Genomic DNA, 20018 nt, shown 5'->3' on the forward strand with positions numbered 1-20018 from the left:
GATGCCATGATCTTTGTTTTCTGAATGTTGAGCTTTAAGCCAACATTCCTCCCAGGAATCTTGATTCCAGCTTGTGCTTCTTCCAGCCCAGTGTTTCTCATGATGTACTCTGCATATAAGTTAAATAAGCAGGGTGACAATATACAGCCTTGACGAACTCCTTCTCCTATTTGGAACCAGTCTGTTGTTCCATGTCCAGTTCTAACTGTTGCTTCCTGACCTGCATGTAGGTTATAAGTTAGGAAGTTTATTATCAAAATCCTATAAATACTTTCATGAAGATTTTATATATTCCTTTTGAACACCAGAGAGCATGTTCCCCGATTGTGAGCTGTTGGAATCATTAAGTATTTTTTTTTCATCTACTGGGAAAAAAAGCTTTAAATTATGAGTTCTGTATAGGCAAAGAGTGTGATGTAAATGATAATTTTGAACTTTTTACACGCTATCTGGGTCTGTGCATAATGATGTGATAGTTTGGGCATCAACAGCTTCCTGATTGTCTTAAAATGCTGAAATAAAATTTTATTAATGTATAACTTTCTCAGAACATTTTTTCATTCCAGCTCTGTTATATTCTGTGACAAATGAGTCAGATATTCAGTGGATTTAATCCAGAGAGTTCACGTGTTTGTAAAAGTCTATTTTTATTTTTTTACATTTGATCCTCAGACCTTATTCATCATCTAGTTGAAGTGTGAAGTGGTTTCTTTGAACACTGATATAGGCATATGGATCAAGTGTGAGTTGATCATATGCTACTATCTTTATCCTGGACATTGTTTTTATGGTAATAATCTAATGCTTTTTTATGTACTGCCAGTGAAGTTGCATTAACTCATGTTTCAGCCTTCACATTCGCAGGCTCACGTATCTTTGGAAAGGTGAATATAAATTTTAATATGTCAGAGTTTTGCACACTGAAACTGTACAAGTGCCAATAGTTGAATCGTGATTGTGATTCCAGATTTAGAACATAGGATTTGGTTAGGTTATTGAAACTTCTTCAGTGTTGATATACAGAAATCAGTGAACTCAGTATATGCAGATAACTTCCAATTGTAAGTATGAAGGAATCTAAGCTTCATTTAAAACAGCAATTTTTGAAAGTGCCTTTGCATAAAGTTAACAAAATCTTTATGTTTAAAACTTTAAATCTCCTGAAGTACATAAAAGCTTGAACAAATAAAAAGGCAAAATATGTTTCTGGGTAATGTACTTTTGGTTGTTAACAAAATCTTTATGTTTAAAACTTTAAATCTCCTGAAGTACATAAAAGCTTGAACAAATAAAAAGGCAAAATATGTTTCTGGGTAATGTACTTTTGGTTATAACGCTCTCTGTTCTAAGTTGCTTTTTAAAAAATGTATCTCAATAAAAATGCCAACCTTAACTATTAATATTATTGGCGGGTGGTCATATCTGGAACTAAACAGCAGATTCTAAAGTTCAAAGGGAAAAAATAGCAATAATAAGTTGGAAAACTGAAAAAGAAGAGTTGTAAGGTTGAGTTAATTCTACCAGATTTGAAAAATACATTATAAAGTCTCAATAATTAAAACTATTTTATTGGAGCATAAATAGACCAACAGACTAATGGAAATAAAAGATCAGATAGATTAAATCCATGTAGGAATTTAATATACGATAAAGGCATCCTTGAATCAGTAGGGTAAAGATTAATAAATGGTATTGAGATAATTAGCCAGATACAAGAGAAATCAACTTAGATTCATGTCTCAAGTGTATCAAACATTTAAATGTAAAAAATAAAACGAACATTACCAAAGAAAACATGAGTTCCTATGTATCTTTGGAGTGGAAAACACCTTTTAGCTATTATTCAAAATGCAGAAGCCATAAGTAAAAGGCTTATAAATTTGACAACCTGATAGAAAAGGAAGTAACTTGGATGATGAACAAAACAGAGTAAAGGCAAACAAGTGAAAAAGGAAAAAACTTACCATAAGGAAAATTAAAAGACACATGATATCCTGGGAAAACACTTTTATGGGATATAAGACCAGCTGGTAATGTTTTTATATAAAGAATTCCTATCAATCAAGACAGGAGAACTGCTCAGTAGAAAACTGGGTGAAGGATGAGAGCAGGGAGTTCACATACAGATGACATCACACGTTCAATAAGATTCTTCCTCTTTTTCACAAGGAAATGAAAATAAAAACTGTATTGTGATTTTAGTTCTTTTCTTTTAGATTGGGAAAACCCCAATTATTTAGTGGCAGTATTTTGCTGTTGAAGTGAGTGAAATGATATCCATGGAGGATAATCTGGCAGTATCTACCAAAATTTTATGTATTTATGTTTTGACCCAGCAGTTCCATTGGCAATGTCATTAACAGATGACTGGTTAAATAAGCTGTAGTATATTTCCACACTGGAATACTATGCAGCTGTATTTAAAACAGAAAGAATGAGGAAGCATTTCTAAAGATAGATGAAATGATTCTCTATGATATTAGTGGAAAATAAAGCAAGGGCGGAACTGAATCACTTTTTCTGAAAAAGAAGAGGAAAAAGAATACGCTTATATTTGAAAAAAGAATACTGGAAGGACAATAGTAAACCAATAAAAATGATTTTACTTACTGGCAGTGTATGAAGTGGGGAAAAGAGTAGTTAAAGACAGAGTGGGACCTAGATTTCTTTGTGTCAATGAAAATTTAGTTAATAGTCAAGAAGAAATAAAGAGAATTTTATTTGAGCCAAGTTGGGGATTTTAACCTGGGAGACAGATTTTCAAAAATTTTGAGAATTGTTCCACTGGTCAGCTCTTAAACATTTTTGAGATAATCATGTATCATATTGGCAAGTTAAAATTATAAACTTCATCAGAGATTTTTGTAGAGTCAGGTATGAATGCATAGAATGAGCCTTTAGTCAGTGTGATCCCCTGTACAAGATGAGAAAGAAATAATAATCTTAAAAATTACAGTGCTGGCATCAGAAGAAAGGGACTATTTTTCAAAGGTTGATTGCATCCTCCTACCTTGAGGGAATCTGGTTAATGTATAACGCAGATACACATTGAACGTTGGGAAAGGTATATTGTATGTAAATTCTGACTTAGTTTCATTATCCTGTTGTAGAGAAGATAAGATATTGTGCGTAGATATATACGTAAAAGCTCGCTCTCTCTCACACACACACCTTTCTCCCATCAACTTCCTAGCTATACAGTATCTTTTCTCTTTCCCATTCTGAAGTTATAACTTTTTTGAAACTAAACAGCAGCAACTTCATTGTAAGATGGTCTAGTGAGGGGACATGGCACAGTAGACATTAACCTTCTAGCATCAGTAGACATTAACCTTAGTCTTGGAATTTGTGTACGTTTGTCCCTTTCTTGCCTCTAGCAAATTGCTTTTTGATTAAGAGACTGGACATACATAGTTACCTCAGCTTGGAATGTCTTTCTTGACCTCTCATTCTTCTTTCACTTTAACTCCAATGCTTTTTTGTAGTCCCAGTTTAAATGTCACTTCCTTGATTTGCCTAGATTAACTTAAGTTCTTTCTTGGAAAGTTTATATAAACATTGTTGCTCTTTAACAGCTTCATCTGTAAAATGGGATTAGTATTAGTACCTACTTCATAGAATTGTGAGAAAAAAAAGAGTAGATACATGTAAAACAGAATAATACCTGATCAAATACTAGGTGCTATATGAGTTAGCATTTGCTATCATTATTATTACTTTTATTAGACATATTTGAAATATATATTTAATTATACTAAGTTGTCTAGCTGTTTGTTAAATGTCTCTTTCGTCTGTTAGATTTTTAGTTCTACAAGGAAAAGAACTGTTTTATTCACTTCTTTTGTCTAGTACTGGTACACATAGTACTCTACTACTATTGTATGTGTGCTAAGTCACTTTCAGTGGCGTCTGACTCTGCGACCTCATGGACTGTAGCCCACTAGGCTCCTCTGTCCATGGGACTCTCCAGGCAAGAATACTGGAGTGGGTTGCCATTTCCTCCTCCAGGGCATCTTCCTGATGCAGGGATCAAACCCACATATCTTATGTCTCTTGCCTTGGTAGGTGGGTTCTTTACCTCTAGTGTCAACTTGGGAAGCCCCCAAAAGTGAAAGTGTTAGTCACTCAGACTGTCCATGGGATTCTCTAGGCAAGAATACTGGAGTGGGTTGCCATTCCCTTTTCTAAGGGATCTTCCTGACCCAGGGATTGAACTCAGGTTTCCTGCATTGCAGGCAGATTCTTTACCTTCTGAGCCACCGGTTTTGTTGACTGATAAATGGTGGTTTGCAATAGTAGATAAGTTAGGCCAGCTGGGTTTGAAGAATAAACAATTGGTAACTGTGATTAATATTTCAATTCTTTTAGGAGTATCAAGGACCTTGGTAGATTGCAACTTTGGTAGTTATGAGTACTGAAAGCTCTAGAACCTATTGTGGAGGGATAGGAAAATAAGATGAGTAAAGCAAAAAATTGAAATACATTCTTTTTCCATACTAGACAGTACAACCTTATGGTCCTAACCTCAGCTCTGACTGAAAATATAACTGTCCAATACGTGGATACATTCTTATTTCAAAAGTTTAGACTTACATATATATGTGTGTGCTCAGTCATTTAGTCATGTTTGTCTCTTTGCGACCCCATGGACTATAGCCCTCAGGCATCTCTGTCCATCGGGTTTCCAAGGCAAGAACACTGGAGTGAGTTAACCAATTCCTTTTCTAGGAGATCTTCCTGACCCAGGGATCAAACCCATGTTTCCTGCATTGGCAGGCAGGTTCTTTACCACTGAACCACCAGAGAAGCCCACATATATATGTACATATGTTAAAATATGTCTCCTTTGCATTTCTCTAACGATTCCTACATCTTCCAAATTTGTTTCCATAAAAATATGTTACTTACATTAGCTTATAATGCATATATTGTTATATTTAAATAAACTTATAAATATTTAAATTTTCTCTCTTTACTTCCAATATGGGACAATACTGGTAAATATATTGTCACATAAACAAAAATGCCTTTGGGATTCTAAACAGTTTTTAAGAGCATGAAGAGGTTTTTGAGATCAAATAGTTTGAAAACTGCTGCAGTATATAATTAAGTCCCTAGCAATGAGCATTGTGTAGACCATTATAATATAGAAAAGTTCTCCTGGTTTAATAATTTTTATGAGAAAAATACAGTAAAAAAAAAAAAAACAAACTCCACAAATATTATCATAGTTATGAGACAAAGAATAGAAAACTGTTATGGAGAAAATACAGTAAAATGCAATTAACCATAATGTTATAGCTATATTATTTTACATTGTTTCATCCTTGGTTTTTCCAAAAATTTTTATGCTGTAATTTAAATATGGTGGAACGTATGTTAAAATACGAATGGGAATAATGTTTCCATTTCAGAAGCTCTGTAGCGACGCTCAAGTTAAAGTCTTTGGGAAATGCTGCCAGCTGAAACCTGGAGGAGACAGTTCTTCCTCTCTAGACAGTTCCATGACTTCATCTTCAGATGTGAAAGACCAGTGTCCTAAGTATCAGGTAAGATCGTTGATGCCATTTATTTATTTATTCACAAATGTTTTTGAGTACCTACAGTGTGTTGTGTATCATCCTTGGGACTGAGGATATAACTGGGACTAGTCCTTACCCTTCTGGAGCTTGTAGTATAGCTGGAGAGACAGATAATTAAATAAATACGTTTATGAACTTTGATAGGATAGGGGAAGTATAGAGAGCTTCAGGCACATGTAGCCAGGGGTATTTTCTCCTCTTTATTTCCCATTTCATATTTTTTAGACCATCAGAATCATTTCTTACTTTATGTACTTTTAAATTACTGAAATATTAGGGTAAATATAAAATAATAGAGTTCAGCTTTGGTATGAGATATGTTTTCATTTTTGAAAATTAATGTGGCTCTTCTTTTAAAATATAGAATTAACCAGCCAGTTGACTACATAGGAACTTCTCTATAAACTTATGATTTAGCGACTAAACAACAAGTTGTTTTATTTCACATAAGATCAAACTAAGCAAATGTCATCTAATGTGAATTTATTTGTGTCATTCAGGCTTGCATGAATGAAGCATAGGTATATTTAGCAGTACTAAAATAGAATCCTGGATTTTTAAATTGTTTAGGTAATTGTGTCTAGATAGAAACTAACCCTTATACGACATCACCATAATGGTATATGTGAAAGAGATTTGAGTCATAAAAATCCAGATATTATGAGGTACTACATCGTTCTCTCTGCTCTTCTCTGTTCCTCTTCCATCTTAGGTATGACACCCTAACAAGTTCTTAATAGTGCTGTGCTTATGTAGGATCATCATACTTATGCCAGTTTGCAAGTTTTCTCATTTGATCAATTGTAGAAACTTTCCTTTCTTTGTAATGTTATGCAGTTAAATATGAGTATTAGCAAATGGATCCAGGTGGTAGAAACTCTGAAGCAGTGTGTGATTGTAATTCTCATTTTGCATACAAAATTCCTAAAGTTTTTTAAGTGCCGATTCCCAGGTCATATGTCCAGGTGTTCTGACAGTAGGTTCATGGTCTTGGAAATCTGCTTTTTTTTTTTTTTTTTTAGCAAGAAGGCATTGAATTATTATAATATATAGTTCACTACACTTGATAAAATGTTATTTCAGGTAAGTAGAACGTTATCTTTGATTTACAGGGTATTACAGATTATTGCATTCAGCAGTGAGTACTTAACAAAGAATTGACCTTTCAAATAAAAAAAATCTTTCTAAAAAAAATTAAAGAAAATAACATTTTCTTAATTATGACCTTAATTATAGATTATGTCACATTAAAATATATAGCACATCAGTGACAGTCATGATAACTATTTGATATGTATTAGAACAGGTAGAGAGAACCTTTGATAGCAAGCTATTGATACCTGGTTTTATAAAGTTTAGGTACCAGTTTATTTTTACTGAATTTTGCCTCCTGAGGATTCTTTTCTACTTTTGTATTAAAATGTATAAATGCTTTGATATTTAAATTTGTGTAGCTTGCTTAATATAAGAAATACTATTTTTAGTCAAAATAAAATGGGTTAGATGCGTTGTAACAGAAATGAGCTTGTAGGAGAAAATTCTCATTTCTGTCATTATCCAGAAGCAATTTAGGTTGCCAAGAAAGATTGGCATTGTTGATCTTAAAAGAAAAACAAACCACTTCATCATTTAAAAAATTATTCTGCTCTTTCTAAACTGTTCTTAATTCCCAAACTTCTGTGCCTGGAAAAAAAAATTTTGTCTTAACCAAATCCCAAGGATAGATGAGTTGCTTCTTTTAGTAACCTAGGTATATCAAAAGTGACTTTTTTTCCTTAAATAACTTTGTGCCTTTATTAAAACAAAATTAAGACTACAGCACTAAGAAAAAATGTCAATGAATGTATAGAAACAAATATAAAAAATAATATGTATAATGAAATGGATTGCTATTGGAAGATGCTGTTAAGAAAGATGACAGAATGTAAATATACAGGTTTTTGAACCCAAGGCAGGTAGTAAACAAGCAAAAGAGTAAAAGAGAATCACATTATATTTATTCCCTGGCTTCCACTTGTAAAATCGGGGTCCTCATCACTTTATTGTTATCTTCAGAAGAATATTTTAATTATTTTTAAAAACTCCTCTAATTTTTTGTTTCCTGTGGTAGAATAGCTTAGTGAAATTTGGACGTGATCCTTATTTGCTATCTTAGTTATAGATCCTCTTCCTTATCATTTGTTTTATTATATAATTGTATTGGTTAGTAATGGCATTGGGTCATCCTGTGAAACAGTGATTTTCTACATATGGCAAGTCTGGAGAGAGGCCATCTAGGGATGATAATGTATGGGCTTCAGGATGGCCTCAGAGACTGAGGCTTGCTTATCTCTCTACTTAGAGCTAACAGGTACATACTTGTTGGCTTGTGGTCCTCTTACAGCATCTCTGTTTACAGTGATTTCTACTTATATTCCATTGACCAGGACTGTGTTGGATACATATAAATGGCTAGTTCTGAAAGCTACCACTATAACCATTGGTTTAACTCTTTGAATATAGAGATCAACTCTAAACCTATCTCTAAGGGAGGCTCTGAAATGCAGTTTTTTTCACTAGGGCACATTGGTTCCCTGAAACAAATTGGACTTCAGAAAATAAGAAATAAGATATTTGGTGGGTTGGTGGGTAACTAGTAGTATTTGCTATAGTATCTAAATAGTAACCAATGACTGAGTCAGTTTTTAGATTTTTTTGACTCCTATGAGGACAATTAAAGAATAATTGAAAGAAATACTTTTTAAAACAGAATTCTTTATAAACAAGACATTCTGATGTTTAACATAAGTATTTTTTAAAGAATGCAGAATATGTCCAAATTACCCTTTTTGCAGTTGCTTGTTTTTGCATGGTAGGAATGATAAAATCTGTTCTGCATGTTCATTGAATTCTACTTCTTTTTATCTGTCCTGGAGAAACATTGCATATGCATCAGTTCAGTTCAGTCGCTCAGTCGTGTCCGACTCTATATGGTTAAGAATATTTACTTGAGCACTATTTGTAGTAGCAGAAAACAGAAAGTGACTTAAATACCTGTCAGTATGTCAGTAAGGGGAACTGGCTTATAAACTAGTATTTTCATATAGCAGAACACTATGCACCTCTTAAAAAGACTCTGTATGTAACAGTATGCTTAGATCTGTAAGACAGTGTAAAATGAAGAAAATCAAGCTGCAGAGCAGTTTATTCAATGTCAAATAACTTAAAACATTGTGTAGAATAACTGCAGTGAGAGCTGTGGAACTGTGTCTGTGTGCTCAGTTGTGTCCAACTCTTTGCGACCATATGGACTGTAGCTGACAGGCTTCTCTGCCCTTCGTATTTTCCAGGCAAGAATACTGGAGTAGGTTGGCATTTTCCTCTCCAGGTATCTTCCTAACCCAGGGACTGAACCTGGGTCTCCTGTGTCTCCTGCAGTACAGGCAGATCCTTTTCCACTGAGCCATCAGGGAGAAATTTTTAATAAAAATTAGCATTTGAAATAGTTTTAAGTTCAATGATTTTGTTAATGTTTATGCTTATTGTTTAGGGTTCTCGGTGCTCTTCTGATGCCAATATGCTTGGAGAGATGATGTTTGGCTCAGTAGCAATGAGCTACAAAGGATCCACCTTAAAAATTCATCAGATCCGGTGAGGGATTTTCTGATTTTTCTTAATGAATCCATTTTAAAATACTCAGTTTTTCTTAAAGATGGGAGAATTTCTTATAGCCTCCACTCAGAGCTTGCCAGATACTCAGTTTATGATGTTTTATGGGTTTAATGCTACTTCATGTCTGTTATAACTATGCTATAACATCTCTGTAACTTAAACATTTTTATTTATAATAAATTGAAAAGATCCTTGTGTTTCAGTTTTGATTTCTGTCTATCCCTCTCTTTTTCTTCATAGTTCCCCTCCACAGCTCATGCTCAGCAAAGTTTTTACTGCACGGACTGGCAGCAGCATCTGTGGAAGTCTCAATACGTAAGTAGTTATGGGTGGAAGGAGAAGAGAATTGTTTAAGATCTGCAAAGTATGAAAGCTAATAAGCTGCTTTTAGGACTACAGCGTAAATTCAGATTTTTTTCTATCCCTTAAGTTTGAAAGTTAATGGAAGCCAGATTTTACCTCCTAGCTCTGTTGAAATATACCATGATTTGATACAGTTATATATTGCAGAATGATTACTACCATAGCCTTAGCTAACACTGCCATCGTCACATAATTACCATTTCTTTTTTTTGTGGTGAGAATTTTTTAAGATTTACTCTGTTAGCAACTTTCCAGTATTGATAATGCAGTATTATTAGTTAGTAGTACACTGACACACAGAACTTGTTAATTTTATAACTGAAAGTTTGTACCCTTTGACCATTATGTTCCCTTTTCCACTCCTCCCAGTCCTTGGTAACCATCACTTTGCTCTCTGTGTTTGGATTTTTATTTTTAAATTAAAATAAGTTTTAAAAGTTTGTATTTATTTTAATTTTTTGGTTGTGCCTCATAGCTCCCAGTATGTTAGCTCCACATTCTGAAGCCTGTTGCAAACGGCAGGCTTTCCTCTTTTTTTCATGACTGAATACTAGTCCAGTGTCTATACACACACACAAACATGACCATCTTTTTTATCCATTCATCTGTTGACAACACTTGGGTATAACTGTATTCCAATAAAATTTACTTTACAGAAACAGGCAGCAGGCTTAATTTAACCCTCAGGCTGTACCCAACCCCTGATTTAGATGACTAGTTTATAGTACTGACAGGGAAACTTAAATATAATGTTTTACACTTAAAATTTTATTGAAGTATACAAAGAATTGCCATTAAGAGCATAAAATAGATTTGGTATTCATTTTTTTCCTCCTTCCCCTTAGGCTTCAAGACAGTCTTGAATTCATTAATCAGGACAACAGTACATTAAAGGCCGATAATAATACAGTCATTAATGGACTACTTGGAAATATAGGTAAAATGGTTTTGTATGTTTTAAAAATGTTCTTACCAATGTAGATCTGTTAAAATTTCACCAAAGGATTTCAAATACTAGAAGTGGAAAAGGGATTTAAATTGCAAGTATTTATAATATTTGTATTATTTGAAAAATATAATTTTCTTATATTTGAACTTAGTATTTATTTTGTATCTGAAAAAAGGGAACTGCTGAAGAAATATCTGATTTGTTTTTTGTTTTTAATTTCGATGCATCTTTGAAAAGTACTTTTGTTGGGGTAAAAAGCCCTTACTAGTTCTCTTGAATAGTTCAGCTGAGGGAGACAGGAATTATACTTTCTCCCTTTCCTTTTCCACAACCATATTAAAGTAATTTTGTTTACTTGTTTTTGTAAACTGGTGCTTGTTTTTGTGACTTGTAATTCACAAATTCACTTGAATATCTGTAAGCAGATATTCAAAATTTGATGTTTTTCTTAAGAGATTTATTATAATAGTAGCTCATTTGGTAATTTGGTTAGTTTGTTTTGATTATTTGAAAGTGAGAGTCTCTGAGTCGTGTCTGACTCTACCACCCTGTGGACTGTAGCCTGCCAGGCTCCTCTGTCCATGGGACTCATCAGGCAAGGATACTGGACTGGGTTGCCATGTCCTCCTCCAGGGGATCTTCCCAACCCAGGGGTCAAACCAGGGTCTCCTGCATTGCAGGCGGATTCTTTACCAACTGAGCTACTGGGGAAGCCATTTGTTATTTAAGTTCAGCATTTTAAAGTGACAAACTATTTCTAAAATATCTGGTCCTTTGTTGTATCTTAAGAAGATCAGCTAAATTACTTCTGACCATATTTCCAGTGCATACAGAATTGAAGTGTGTCAGAGTAGACAGCAGTTAGCATAGGATAAATATTTTCCTCATTCCCTGTTGAGTAAAAACTTTTATTTGTAATTTCAATCAATAGATATCAGTTATACATATTAGTTGAAAAGTTTTTTTCCTCCCAACTCTAACATTATAGCATTATATATTTTTAATAATTCATGTTCATTCAAATAGCAACCATTTATTAACTACCTACTGTGGGCTAGTTACAATGTCTGGCATGTGATTTAGAAAGCATGCATTTTATAGAAAAATAGAAGTTCTACTTTTGCTTAACTCGATTATTTCATTCATTTTAATAAAGTAAAAATATGACAAGTGTTTTTTTAATAATTTGACAGTTTTCAAAGTTAAAGGGGCTTATTAAAAGTTGTTTAATAATATAAATCCATTATCATGTATAAAGGTAAAGTACACCATAGATGCTAGATATACTTAGCTTTTCTGTTTTAATATGGAATACAAAAATAATACATTTAACAAAGCATAGACTTTTTCATGAACAGCTTTTTCTTGTACATTCTTAATTGTGAATCAAGGATATTTGAATATCATTTCTTATTTTCTTTAAATTTTCAATTAATCAACGAATACTTATCAAGCACTTATTAAATGCCAGGCACCTCTGCTAGGCCATGAGAAACCAGTGGTGAACACAGTTCCTGCCTCAGTGGATTTATAGTTAATTTACTGTGATACAATATTCAATTATAGTATACTATAGTTAATTCTTGGGTGAGACTAAGAGCATGATGTGTTAGAAATGAGCAGGAACACTGTGTTCAGTTTTAGAGAGTCAGAAAAGGCTTTCTTAAAGCCTTAAGCTTGAGCTTAAACTTGAAGAATTTGCCTGACAGTTGGGACAAGAAATGTCCCAGGAAAAAGCAATAGCATGTTCATAGATCTAAGTGCAACAGATACAATGAGTGTAGAAAGAATGTGAATAAATCAATGTGGGTGGAGCACAGTGTGAATATGAGTTAAAGGAAGTGAAAAGAAGTAAAGAAATGAGCAAGAGTCAGATCATGATGGAGACTGTGGGCCGCCACACTGAGAAGTTTCAAGTTATTCTTTGAGCAGTTGGGTGCCAGGGAGAATGTGTTAGTTTGGGTCTTCCACCTGATTTTTAACAGGTTCCAAGACAAGAGTAAACATGCACAGATTTTAGTACTAATAAATAATAATATTTATTACTATTTAGTGAGAGAAGAGGAAGCAGGGAAGGGTTCAGAGAGCCCTCAGATTATGGTGTAAGTTTGACCTTAATTGAAGGAGAGGAATAAAAGCTTGAGTGGATGTGTTTCAGCATGCCACACTAGTCCAGGGAAGGTTTGATAAGGCTGTGGACAAGTCTTTGAGTTATACTTGGTTGTCAGAAGTGACCCATGTCTTGCTAAAATGGGCTTTACCTTGTTATACCTGCTGTGTTCAGTCATCGACTAGGAGCAGGCTGTGGGGTATGTGACCTTGCCCAAATCTGGCAATGGATTTAAAAACACAGCAGCTGGGGTGCTTGGCCAATTTCCATCCTTATAACTGGAGAACTTTGTGGTGCATTCTCAAGGCCACCACGGAGGAGTTTTCAGAATATAGAAACGTGATCAGATCAGATTTGTATCTGCAAAAGAATATTCTAATTGCTTTGGGAAAGGACTCAGATGAGCCAGTGGGATTGAGAAAAGACCCATATTAGAAGACTGCTTATAATAGTCCAGTGACACATAATGGGGACCTAGAATAAGATTGTGTCAGTGAGGATAAAGAGTTGTTGAGAAGTTTGTTGGGAGAAGTACCCAGTAATAACATGTAACCCCATGAAAGGGTTGCAGGGTCCCCGAAGAGGGTCCTTGGACCACATTTTAAGAACTGTTGAACTACAGGATTAGATATATGGGGAGAAGGGAGAAGAGTTCTGACAGTATTTAAATGTTGATGGAAAAGGAGGTTTATAAGGAGAATGAGGTTGGAAATAGAGGTGATACTGGTAAAGTGAGATTTTTGAAGGGTCTAGCTGATGTAGAAGAATTAGCTTTGAAAGGGAGGGAGAGAGGGACATCTCGGGATTTTTCACTAAGGCCTCGCACAAAGAAAGGCTTGAATAATATTACCTATTATTACTGCTCAGGCAGGAAGGAGGCAGGGATGAGTAAGAATTAAGTCTGGAGATAGCAGTGTAGGAAAACGAGAGTTCCCGTATGGTGATTCTTCTTGTATACACACATATACGTATGCATACTGTAGGAGACAAAGTCATATACTCAGAGTAGGGAAGAGTAAGGAATGAGATTAAAGAGAGCAGGTAAGTTTTAAGGTAAATAGGAAAAGTTGAAGGAAGAACTGAACAATGAAACATGGAAGGATTGCTGCACATTCACTGTAATTATAGAAACTCTTGTTATAGAAAAATACCTACTAACAATTTAAAAATACATTTGTCACTTTTTAAAACAGTAAAGCCGTCAGTTCTGTCCTAGATCAACCTCCTAGGTGGCTCTTTAGGCCATCTGGATTAACCCTAACTAATAAGTAACTCAGGTGCTTGCTTCCAGGCTGTAATGTTACGCTCTCTCGGTCTTCAGACTCTTACCTTCTCTTGGTCAAGTGTGTGGCAGCTACTACCTTGAGCGGCCTGGGAGTCTGGCCCTGACAGGCTGCATTGGCTTTCCTGCTTCCATAGTGGCTGACCTCTGCTCTAGGAACTCTGGTTTCTCCCATTAATTTATTATTTAGCACTAGTTTAGAAAAATCAGATTCATATTTACTTGTCAGTAGACCCCTTTTCTTTATTTGCCCTTTGTTTTATGTTGTGGTCAGCTTTTTCAGCCAAGCGTTTAGGTGGTTTTCTTTTAATTTTAGTTACACAATACTCTGTAATATTAAAATTGATTTTTAAAGGATAAATTCATTTGGAAAATATCAAATTATGTATATAACATCACTGTGCTTTTTTAATCTTTAAAAATATTGTTTTAGATGAGAAAGGATTGAACATTTAATATAATTTTTACCTTATATAGTGGAAGCTTATAAAATAATTTTTACCTTACATAGTGGAAGCTTATTTTATTACTATTTGTGGACTTAATAGGCATGAAATTATTATGGTGTCATAAGCCATGGCCAGAGGGAAACCATCCTGTTTCAAAAATAGGAAGTCAGCTTGAATTATTCTTACTTAAAGATTTCCATTCATATCTGTTGGTCTGCTTTTGTGCTGCCTTAGCTCACCTTTTATTCCTGATACATCGTGGCTTCTCTAACAGCCCTCTTTCATATGTATTTTACGTTTTTGCCATGTAGGTCTTTCACAGTTCTGCAGCCCCAGGCGGGCATTCTCTGAACAGGGTCCGCTCCGCCTGATCAGGAGCGCCTCTTTCTTTGCAGGTTTGCCGTGTGCTGTGTGGGTAGACTAGTTGGTGTGCCCCAGCGGCTAGAATTGATAGTTATGCTGTGGAAACAAGAGAGTAGAGAAATGCATTTGGGGACGGTGTGCAGTTAAGAAAACGTTGCTTAGGAAGTTTAAGGACTTAATATCTTTCTATTGAATATGTTGTTAAGGTTTCCAGAAACTAAGTTACGAGTAGAAATGACATTTTCATGAAATTTCAGTTTGTCATTTCTTGCCTCATTATGTATTAATGATTTTAACTTTAGAATCCTAAACCAAAATATAGTATGAACGTTATTTCTTAAAATACCAGTTGAATTTCTAATGTGATACTATCTTGTTTCCATGGCTGAGTAGCTTTTGTATCATATAGTTCATCAATCACAGAAAATACTGTTGTTGTGCAATTTCTGATCTACACTATTCCATAAGAATGATTTTTCTTGGAGCTAAGATTCAGATGAACAAGCACCATTATATTCTATAAAAGGCATCTCTGACTGTATTTGTTTATATTGATATCACTAAATAGATGATTGTAGACTGTGTTCATGCTTCTGTATCCAGGAAGTTGTATCCAACTTCTTGTTTTAATTAGTATGTATTTTCCTTAGAAATATAAACAATGTATAATAGTATAGAAAATTTGGAAAATATGAGAAATAGGCAAAAAATATGTATTAGCCATTTTGTCAACCAGAAGTACCTCCTTAGTTTTTGTTTGTTTTAAAAAGAAATTGGGATTATACTGTTCAGTTTTCTTAATTTTTATTATAGAATTTTAAAATGTACATTTATATAGGCAGAAGAGTAGATTAACCGTCATATGCCAATCCCTTAGCCTCAGCAACCATTGTTCTTTACTGGTCAGTAGCTTGCCTTTTTATCATGTAGTAGTATATTGTGAATATATTCATGTCATTGAATGTGCTTCTAAAATGCTTATTTTAGTCACCCTTTGCTTCTTTATATATTATGTCACAGATTGTTTACACATAGATCTCAAAGCTTGTTCAACTGAATAATAGCTCTTGGTGTTGGGTTTGTGCCATGCTGTTGAAAAAAATAAAGGAATGCAATGAGATGAGCATGATTTAGTTTGCTATTTTAAAAGGAACATCAACCTGAACAGCACTGTGTTTTATAAGTCACAGTTTTGTCTTGATTCACAGTTCACAGCAACCCAATGGACATGCCTGGAAGAGAACTGAATGAGGACAGAGACAGTGGCATAGCACGCTCCGGTAATGATAGGTTCATGTGTTAATCCGGTTTTTATGAGATCACTGTTACCTGACATTGATTTCCTTTTTAATCTTTGTTTTAATCATTTAATTTTATGTGTACAGTTTGTTGGTATTGATATTAGCCTAACAAGAGAATTGTAGAAACAGCAGAGATAAGTATTTTAAATTAAAATTTTTTTCATATTTAATAGTAAAAATGTGCCTGATGGAGCATGGCCTGGATGAATACACACGCAGTCAGAAAAATAGTATTTCTCAAGAGACTGTTTAAATAGCATAGTAGGAAAAATACATTTGCTTACATCTGTTTTCTCCTAGCTGGGTTTAAAATGTCAGATTGTCTCTTGCCCAGAGAAACTTAGATATCTTGAACCAGTGTTATACATATTTCTTTGAGATATCTACTCTTCCAAAATTTGTCTGACAAAGTTTTATTGAAACATTCTGAGGATTTAAGAAAAAAACAAAAAACAAAAAAACACCCACCCAGATTACATCCTTAAAGAGCACAGGTTCTAATGAAAAATTAGTGAGAAAAATAATCTTAGTTTATTGTATGAGGTGCTCTGTGATAAACCTGTGCAGAGAGGTTCATCTAAGCTTGGAGTCAGTGTCATCACCAAAGGAATAAAGATTTATTTCAAAATAGCATTTTCTTCTAGAGTGGGGTGGGAAAAAGTGAGGATGGCAAAACGGTATCAGGATCTCTTACTGAATCACTTTTATCATGTGATTTTTTTTCTGGGACCTTGCTCCAACAATGATATATATATTTTTTTTAATGGAGATTTTAGAGCTTCATTCAGCAAAATGGAAATTTTGAGTCACTGTTATTAAATTTATTAAAAAGAAATTTGTTCCTGTTTTTAGTTATTATTAACTTAAAAATTGTACTTGTTCTTATTCTGACTTGACAGCATCTCTCAGCAGCTTGCTTATTACACCATTTCCCTCTCCAAACTCCTCACTTACCAGAAGTTGTGCCAGCAGCTACCAGCGACGCTGGCGACGTAGCCAAACAACAAGTTTAGAGAATGGGGTATTTCCTAGATGGTAAGTTGGAACTTTTATTTTACCACAAGATTGACTAGTTCCTTAAACACAGTTTTGTATGTTAAAAGTCTGGACTTGTATTTTATATTTTTAAAGTTTGCAACTGGAAAATTTTAAAGTGTATTACTTTTAAAAAAATTGTGTTATGTTATGCATAACATACAATATACCATTTTAACCATTATTATCAGTGTAGTTCAGTGGTGTTAAGTACCTTCACATTGTTGTGCATTGATGACCATTCACATTTAGAACTTTTTTTATCTCCCCCAGCTGAACCACGCATGAGTCCATGGGGTCACAAAGAGCGGGACACGACTGAGCAACTGAACTGAACTGAACCTCTGTAGACATTAGGCAGTAATTCCTTCATTCCTTCCTCCCTTTAGTCCCTGGCAACTACTATGCTATTTTTTTCTTTGTAAATTTGACTACATACATCATATAAGTGGAATCATAAAATTTTTATCCTTACATACCCAGAAGTGGAATTCCTGCATTGTATTATAATTCTGTGTTTTTGAGGAACTGCTATAGTTTTCACCAGAACGCCCCACCATTTTACTTATATTCCCACTAAAAATGGCCAGGTTTTTTTTTTTTTTTTTTGATTGCTCCAAGCTACATGATGGATCTTAGTTCTCTGACTAGGGATTGAATCTGTGCCCCCTTCATTGGAAGCATGAAGTCCTAACCAGTGGACTGCCAGGGAATTTTCACTCCCCCTCCCCACCTCCTCACCGCCCCGCCCTCCACTAGAAATGCATAAGAGTTCTAATTTCTTCACATCCTCACCAGTAGTTAATTTCCATTTTTTAAAATTAATAACTATCTGTAGGGGTGTTAAATGATAACTCATTGTAATTTTCATTTGCATTTCTCTAATAGCTAGTGAAGGAAAGTTATGACCAACCTAGATAGCATATTGAAAAGCAGAGACATTACTTTGCCAACAAAGGTCCATCTAGTCAAGGCTATGGCTTTTCCATAGCCTACAGTGGTCATGTACGGATGTGAGAGTTGGACTGTGAAGAAAGCTGAGTGCCGAAGAATTGATGCTTTTGAACTGTGGTGTTGGAGAAGACTCTTGAAAGTCCCTTCCAACCAGTCCATTCTGAAGGAGATCAGCCCTGGGATTTCTTTGGAAGGAATGATGCTAAAGCTGAAACTCCAGTACTTTGGCCACCTCATGTGAAGAGTTGACTCATTGGAAAAGATTCTGATGGTGGGAGGGATTGGGGGCAGGAGGAGAAGGGGACGACAGAGGATGAGATGGCTGGATGGCATCACTGACTCGATGGACGTGAGTCTGAGTGAACTCCGGGAGTTGGTGATGGACAGGGAGGCCTGGTGTGCTGCGATTCATGGGGTCGCAAAGAGTCGGACACAACTGAGCAACTGAACTGAACTGAACTGAATAGCTAGTGATGATGTTTTCATATGCTTATTGGCCATGTGTATGTTTTCTTTGGAGATACGTCTGTTCAGGTGCTTTACTCATTTTTTAATCAGATGTATTGTTGTAGCAGTTCTTTATATACTTCTGAATATCAATCCCTTATCAGATACATGTTTTGAACTATTTTATACCATTCTATTGGTTGCCTTTTTATTTTGTTGATACGTCTTTTGGTACACGTGCGTTTGTGTTCAGTCAGTTGTATCTGACCCTGGACTCTGTGACCCTATGGACTGTAGCCCGCCAGGCTCCTCTGTCCGTGAGATTTCCCAGGCGAGAATACTGGAGTGGATTGCCATTCCCTCCTCCAGGAGATCTTCCTGACCCAGGGATTGAAGCTACATCTCCTGCACTGGCAGGCAGATTCTTTATCACTGAGCCACCTGGGAAACCACTTTAGATACACGGCAGTTCTTAATTTCTGTGTCGCCGGATTTATTTTTTTCCTTTGCTGCTTTACTTTTGGTGTCATCCAAGAATGTGAAAGTGAAGTCGCTCAGTCGTGTCCAACCCTCAGCGACCCCATGGACTGTAGCCTTCCAGGCTCCTCCATCCATGGGATTTTCCAGGCAAGAAATCACTGCCAAATCCAGTGTCATGAAGATTTTATCCTATATTTTCTTTTAAGGGTTTTATAGTTTTAACTCTTCTGTTTTGGTCATTGGTCCATTTATTGCATGCTTTGATATTCTAGTTTTTCATGTTTCTATTCAGGCAAATTCATTCATTCTTGAAATTTTTTTTTTAAATCTGTGTTAAGTATAAGTAAAGATGATGAAGCTTGATTCCTTTTTTATTCACTCCCTTTATTCCTTCATCTTTGACTTTACTTCTGGAATCAAAAGGGAGAAGTAGATTCTAGAACAGTGAAGAGATTAGACTCGTCTATAAACCTTGAAATTCAGGCTCTTTTAGGTTGGTTTTACACTGGGGTTACTTACTTTTTTTCAGTTCAGTTCAGTTGCTCAGTTGTGTCTGACTCTTTGGGACCCCATGGACTGTAGCATGCCAGGCCTCTCTATCACCAACTGCCAGAGTTTACTCAAATTCATGTCCATTGAGTTGGTGATGCCATCCAACTATATCATCCTGTCACCCCCTTCTCCTCCCGCCTTCAGTCTTTCCTAGCATCAGGGTCTTTTCCAATGAGTCAGTTCTTTGCATCAGCTGGCCAAAGTATTGGAGTGTCAGCATCAGCATCAGCATCAGTCCTACCAATGAATATTCAGGACTGATTTCCTTTAGGATGGACTGGTTTGATCTCCCTGCAGTCCAAGGACTCTGAAGAGTCTTCTCCAACACCACAGTTCAAAAGCATCAATTCTTCAGCACTCAACTTTCTTTATAGTCCAACTCTCACATCCATACACGACTACTGGAAAAACCATAGCTTTGACTAGATGGACCTTTGTTGGCAAAGTAATGTCTCTGCTTTTGAATATGCTATCTAGGTTGGTCATAACTTTTCTTCCAA

At 35.3% G+C, this 20018-nt stretch overlaps 1 protein-coding gene across 2 annotated transcripts in view; it reads left to right on the forward strand.

Annotated features, from left to right (window-relative positions):
* Positions 1 to 20018, forward strand: part of FNIP1 (folliculin interacting protein 1) — a 120496-nt gene that overhangs the window by 55097 nt on the left and 45381 nt on the right. Inside the window, exons 3-9 of one of the 2 annotated variants that reach the window (XM_061422872.1) lie at positions 5415 to 5549; positions 9112 to 9212; positions 9474 to 9548; positions 10442 to 10533; positions 14698 to 14781; positions 15958 to 16029; positions 16950 to 17085. In XM_061422872.1, the coding sequence (XP_061278856.1) occupies positions 5415 to 5549; positions 9112 to 9212; positions 9474 to 9548; positions 10442 to 10533; positions 14698 to 14781; positions 15958 to 16029; positions 16950 to 17085 (695 nt within the window). The remainder of the gene's footprint in view (positions 1 to 5414; positions 5550 to 9111; positions 9213 to 9473; positions 9549 to 10441; positions 10534 to 14697; positions 14782 to 15957; positions 16030 to 16949; positions 17086 to 20018) is intronic. The other variant, XM_061422873.1, reaches the window with a different exon arrangement.

This window comes from Bos javanicus, chromosome 7 (genome assembly GCF_032452875.1).
Source record: "Bos javanicus breed banteng chromosome 7, ARS-OSU_banteng_1.0, whole genome shotgun sequence".
Classification (NCBI taxonomy): domain Eukaryota; kingdom Metazoa; phylum Chordata; class Mammalia; order Artiodactyla; family Bovidae; genus Bos; species Bos javanicus.